The sequence below is a fragment of the Egretta garzetta genome, unplaced genomic scaffold (genome assembly GCF_000687185.1).
Source record: "Egretta garzetta isolate BGI_Z169 unplaced genomic scaffold, ASM68718v1 scaffold1134, whole genome shotgun sequence".
In the NCBI taxonomy this organism is placed as follows: domain Eukaryota; kingdom Metazoa; phylum Chordata; class Aves; order Pelecaniformes; family Ardeidae; genus Egretta; species Egretta garzetta.
In genome coordinates this window covers 97,888-104,230 of record NW_009259481.1, presented here as the reverse complement: position 1 = coordinate 104,230, position 6,343 = coordinate 97,888, and the positions used below count along the sequence as shown (strand labels likewise).

General features: G+C 43.2%; 1 protein-coding gene across 2 annotated transcripts in view; it reads right to left on the bottom strand.

The window, feature by feature from the left end:
• Nucleotides 1–967: 967 nt before the first annotated feature.
• The window catches only part of BRCC3 (BRCA1/BRCA2-containing complex subunit 3), a 6,350-nt gene continuing 974 nt past the window's right edge, over nucleotides 968–6,343 (bottom strand). The window contains exons 3-8 of one of the 2 annotated variants that reach the window (XM_035892735.1): nucleotides 5,963–6,050; nucleotides 5,192–5,280; nucleotides 4,527–4,582; nucleotides 3,791–3,922; nucleotides 3,075–3,118; nucleotides 968–2,124 (exon numbers count right to left, since the gene is read on the bottom strand). In XM_035892735.1, the coding sequence (XP_035748628.1) occupies nucleotides 1,973–2,124; nucleotides 3,075–3,118; nucleotides 3,791–3,922; nucleotides 4,527–4,582; nucleotides 5,192–5,280; nucleotides 5,963–6,050 (561 nt within the window). In that variant the 3' untranslated portion in view covers nucleotides 968–1,972. The remainder of the gene's footprint in view (nucleotides 2,125–3,074; nucleotides 3,119–3,790; nucleotides 3,923–4,526; nucleotides 4,583–5,191; nucleotides 5,281–5,962; nucleotides 6,051–6,343) is intronic. The other variant, XM_009637180.2, reaches the window with a different exon arrangement.

The window sequence follows — 6,343 nt, the reverse complement described above, 5'->3', positions numbered from 1 at the left end:
GGAGGTTCTCCTCCCCCTCTACTCTGCCCTGGTGAGACCCCACCTGGAGTACTGTGTCCAGTTCTGGGCTCCCCAGTTCAAGAAAGACGAGGAACTCCTAGAAAGAGTCCAGAGGAGAGCTACTAGGATGATAAAGGGACTGGAGCATCTCCCCTACGAGGAAAGGCTGAGAGAGTTGGGCTTGTTCAGCCTGAAGAAGAGAAGACTGAGAGGGGATCTCATCAACGCATACAAATATCTTAAGGGCGGAAGTCAAGAGGACGGAAGCAGTCTGTTTGCAGTGGTGTCCAGCGACAGGACTAGGGGCAATGGATGGAAACTGAAACACGAGAGGTTTCAGTTGAATATGAGGAAGAACTTCTTCACTCTGAGGGTGGCAGAGCACTGGAACAGGCTGCCCAGGGAGGTTGTGGAGTCTCCTTCTCTGGAGATATTCAAAGCCCGCCTGGGTGAAGTCCTGTGTAGCATGCTCTAGGTGAGCCTGCTTTAGCAGGGGGGTTGGACTAGATGATCTCCTGAGGTCCCTTCCAACCCTTACGATTCTGTGATTCTGTGTGATTCTGTGACCCAGAGAGATAGTGGAAACCCCATCCCTGGAAACATTCAAGACCAGGTTGGATGGGGCTCTGAGCAACATTATCTAGTTAATGGTGTCCCTGCTCACTGCAGGGGGGTTGGACTAGATGAGCTCTAGGGGTCCCTTCCAACCCAAAACATTCTATGATAAAACCAAGCTGGCTATGGGTCTTCCAGGTCTGACAGGAATTTACAGTTACTAATCAATGTTGGCTGTTCACTAGAAAGGGAGTGCCTCTTTCTCAGCTATGTTATTTTCATTCTCCCAAAGCAACAGTCAAGCTTAATAAGATGTCAAGAATGTCATAACCTCCATTGCAGTAATGCAGGCAGCTCATTTTCATCTACTTGAGCATGTAAGGATTTAGATTAGAATAGAGAAGCTGAAACATAAGTTTTAACTGTGGTATTGGTTCCTTTGTTTATGAGGCAGACTTCACATAACAGAATGCAGATGATGTACATGAGGGGGGATACTCTGAAATGCAACAGCAAGAACATTTAAAGGATTAGTTCAACAACAGGTATTTTGTTCCATTTCAGTCTAATGAAGTTTCTGCAATTAAGTTCAGCATGTAAAAATTACAGGTTTGCATATCTATCAGTTCTATTCTCAGCATCTTAAACTTTTTCCCTCTGGGAAGGAACCACGCTCCTCCCACTAAGCCAGCAGAAAGTCCATTTTGTAGAGAACCTCAGTGCTGGGCATGCAACAGCATTACATGGAGAATACAGACTGTGTCCAAAAATAGAGGCACTGACACTTTGTAGCATCCATTTCATTTCAACTCCAAACAGCTCTGGCTTTGGAATTCTTTATTTGGTTTGAAGTATGCTGAACACAGATCTTATGTCAAAGTTCTTCCTGGTCGCTTCCCAAGCTTCCCTCCCACTTCTTACCTGCCTGGGTGGATAACCAGTAATCCAGAACATTACTAGATGTAAGATCACGGTCAACTGAAACTACTAAAAGGCAGCAGAAGTTGGCAGCATCAGATATTGACTGCACAGACACTTTTCCCCTCTTACCCTTCTGTTCTAGGCTCCTGGAATACATGTAAAGCAGTAAGACTTCCGTCAAAACATAGGGGAGGAAGAAACATGTTCCCTAGGTATGTGCCTTCCAGAACTGAAGTCTCTTCAGGTACTGCCCAACCCCCCCACTGAGCTAGAATTGCACTGCATCATGCAGCACCTGGAGAGATACCACTGCTTTCCATCAAGCTGGGGCAGATAAAGCCCTTATCCTGTAGAAGTACTCTTTGCTGCATGGGGCAAGAGGTGAGGCACAGCTAGTATCTTCACTGTAAGGCAATATAGGGCCATCCTTCAGCCAGGAGGAGGTCTTGTAGAGTTTTTTTCATTAGTTTTTTCTGAAGGGTCTGCATTTCCTCCTTCACTCTAAAGCAGCTAGTTCCTCCAGGAGCTGCTCTTTCTCCTGCTGCAGTTCCTGCACCCGCTGTTTGTTCTGCTCTAGTCTGTCCTCCAGCCACTGAAGGAGTGGACCACTGATAGCAGACATCTGGCTGCAGAGGTTCTTTGTGAACACTGGAAAAAGTAAGAATATATCATGCCAGTGCAAACACACAAAAGACTCAGTATACTACAACAACCCCAAAGCCAAGAACATTAGAGACACCAAGGAAACCCTCCAACATCCTGACCAAGGCAACCAGACATCCCTACAGAAAAGTCAGAATCGGCAGCTTGCTGAACAGGGAGACAAGCTATTTCAACCTGACCTTTAGACACCCAGGAGAGGGATGACAGACCTACAACAGAAATCTGAAAATCTGCATATAAGTCATCACTGATGCTAATTAATTTATATATTCAGAAGCAAAGAATGCCTCATTCATTGAACAAGTGAGAATGTACAATAGGGTATTTATCTTGGAACAGAAGCAGGATTAAGATTCACCCTATCTCACTGGCAAAAGCAAAAACATCATATGCATGTAACATACAGGAAGTGCCAGGAGATGCAAGCATGTGTATAGGTCAGCCAGACACTACTTTAAGACTCACCAAATACAAAATCCCCTTGCTGTTCTAACATAAAAAAAAGAAAAAAAAAAAAACCCCACCCCAAAAAACCCCAGCATCTATTGTAATTTTAACCAATTGTACAAAGGTCGAAGGATACATCATTCATAAACCCCAGTATTAGGTTATTTTACAGCCCTTGATGTTTTCCTTTAAAGTGTTTAGTTATGATTCTGTTCCTCCACTAGACTTTACGTAACAAGATAACAGTCCCAGGGAATTCTCTGGGCTACACAGTGTTTGTGATTGGAAATGAACTGCATGGCAAAGAAATAGAAGTTTGTGCTTTTATAGTTATTTACAAGTGCCTTTTATGGCAAAGTGGGGACTGTTACACAGCTGTGTTCTACTGTCCCACGAAATTAGACCCAAACCAACCCCTACTCAAGACTCTACTGTTTTGACTCTGGGAGCAGCATCCTGGATTCTCACAAACAAAAATGAATCCTTACCTGAGCCATTATGAATCTTTGTTACAGAGTCCAGATGGGTGAGGCTAAGAGAATGAACAGAATGCAGGTTAGTGACAAGACAGTAGTGAAATGCATATTAAGCAAACCCAAGCTATAGAACCAGCTACCTACAAGTCACCGACACTGCAGGTACATCTAAACCTCTTCACTTGTTGAAGCCCTTTACAGTCACAAGGGTAACAAACAGCTTACAGCACAGAAACATCAGTGTTGAGCGCCAGAGTCACCGACACTGCAGGTACATCTAAACCTCTTCACTTGTTGAAGCCCTTTACAGTCACAAGGGTAACAAACAGCTTACAGCACAGAAACATCAGTGTTGAGCGCCAGAGGCAGAAAAAAAAAAAAAAAAATTAGTGTCATTTTTCAGACTTCTTCTCAGCACTCTTACCATGGTTAAACACTAATTACTGTCACACAGATCACTGAAGTGCCACCATTAGCTCACACACACTCTAGCTCTCTTTTTTTTTGCTGCAGCAAAGTAGTTATGCTTAGCTCTTATGTGCAAGGCTGAGAGAACCTGAACTCTTTAATGTGAAGGTATTCAATCAGTTCTTCTACAAAGGCACATGAGCTGCACGTACTTCTTGTTTTCTATACCCCTGCTAAAGTTATGGTACCTTAAGTACAGCAACAGTAGAACATGTTACCAAAGATAGTCTTGAAGAGGGGTGCAGCCCCAGTGTTGTCACCTGTGAATTCTCCTGTAGGCATCTTGCTCTTCTTGGCAAAGGATTTTGGGCAGCTCTACAGCTGATTCCAGACACACTTTCCCAATGGTTTCATGGGGGACAACATGAATAGGAATTTCAATCCTTTCGTATCTAAAGGGGTATCAGACGCAATTAACTTCAAAGCAGCAGAGGAAAAAAAAACAAAAAAAAAAGTATTTCTATAAACCTGCAACAATCTGTCCAATGCATGGCATTGCTGCAGGTTTACTTTTGGGAACACATGCCTGAGTTGATAGGCAAATGGAAGCCTTTTATAGCCACACACTTGTCTAAAATTTTAATGATAAAATGCTAAAGCAACTACATGGACAGTACTGACAATATGATGCACAGGGTGTGTGCGGTTGGTGGGGACTCTACACCATGCAAGCTTGAAGCCTTGACCTCTAGAGTTGAAAGCAAAAGCGTGGGCCTTCTACAGAATGGATTACAGCACAAATTCACACTCAGACTACAACGTCCTACAACAAATCTTAAGCTACCAAATTATCTAGGCTAAATTAATCAGCCCAAATCTTTAGATTCTCTTCAAGCAGCCTGCATTAGCAGAAATAGAGACCTCATTCAGTCATCTCTATACAATATTTGCCCCTCATGATGAGCCTAGAAGCCTCTTGTTTGAGACAACTCAGAAAGGAGAGACAAGCTGAAATATAACCTGACACTAGACGTAATATTCTTCTGTTGTACTCACTCTGAGCTCTTCTGGGCCTGAATGGACTGGAAACATGTGTAGAGAATCCTGCCTGTCTAAGAGAGACAGCAGAAAGTCAGATTCCAAGAGCAAAAATTATCTGAAATTACACACTCCTTTAGGAAGCAGAATATGCTTTCAAATAACATTTTAACAGCAAAGGTACAGGCTTTTCACTTTGATTGGTATGCTGGAACTGTTTTCAAGCAGGTATTGACAGACCCATTAACTGTGGAAAAAAAATCTTAAACAATAGCTACCTGGAAATACTATACAAGACACCCCACCATCAGCTTATCTCGCACTATAGCAGCCTAAAGAGGCCAGAGGCACGGAGGTGCAGTACACTGTATCTGCTGGACTGAACAGCTGAAGGGCACTCACACATTTCATTGCATGCACATACTGCAGCCATCTGTTGCAGTCCCAGAACCAGCCCAGCTCTGCTGCCTGGAAAGCTGTGGATCAGCACAGAGTAATTAATAACTCATTCTTTTGTCACTGTGATTATGATCCAAACATCACCATTCTAGCTGTGCTTTGACTGTGCTCCAAGCAGAGCTCAGCCCTTCTTGCAGGCTGCATGCAAGGATTTCAGCTTTGCCCTGAGGATGACATTTCTCATGAGTACTTGGAGGGTTTACTGCCATTTTTAAGTTGCCTACCTTTGTATTTTTGTCCTCAATGAAGCAGGAAAAGATAAGCCCTACAAAACCTTGGTCCATCATCTGATACATAGCTTGTGTGCGGACATCTGCAGACAAAGAAGTAAGACAATGAGAACTGCACCAGTGACCTGGAGTGGAAAAAGATTTGCCACCTTTTGAAGGGTGACCTGGGATTTGGTAACAAGTGTCACAAGCTTTATTTTAAAGTACTTACTCCAAGTGACTAAGTTAAAAAAAAAAGTTCCAATTTAAAATGTAATTAAATAGCAAATCTTAAAAATACAGGATGAGTTAACAAACCAAGAAATGATCTTAGCATCAGCCTAGTATCACAGATCATCATATAGCCATAACGTCCAAGACATATAAGATCCTCACACCCTTCTTTCAAAAGTTTTCATTTTTGCATTGATTTTTGACATCTGTCAAAAATCATCACAGCAGACCTGTGATTCCCAGTTTTTTTTGGTATTCCTCACACTGTAGGTCTAGTTTTCCTGCCTGGAAGAACAGCAGTACTAACAGTAGCTGATCTGTGGCATCTGAGTCACATGCAGTTTAAGCACCTGGAGCACACAGAGACGAATGGGGCTATCCTGGCAGAGGTTCCCGAAGCCCACCCACACAAAAAATCTTGTCCTACCAGAGGACACATGAGAAACCAAACTTGATAGTTGGGATGTGCAGCTCTGAAAATCCATTAAATTGAGTAATACAATTAGCCAGCTGTGAGTTTTCACACAGAACCTAGACCAAGACTTCTCTTACCAACATGTGATGGCCAGACAGTAATATGAGGGTGAGAGTGATACCAGCCCACAACTCTCATGGGACGTCCTGTCATTTCAGCCAACCTGTGTGTGTGAGTCAAGGTGCTTATGAACAAACAGAGCAAATGGAAGAAGTTTTTTGTACAAGGAAAACCAGCAGAGTTTTAAGAGTTCCTCATCAGTCAACAGAATTCCAGATCCCTTTAGAGGAGTGAAAAGACACATGGCAGAAAGCTGATGGAAGCCTCTTCCCCAGCACTAGCAGGATGCCGCTGCTGCAGAAGCAAATTGGATTTTGTTTTAATGTAGCAGTAAGCAACATGGCAGCAAGCTGTCCAAAACAGCATCCTTGAGTGGATGTAGGGGAAAGGGTCTCCCG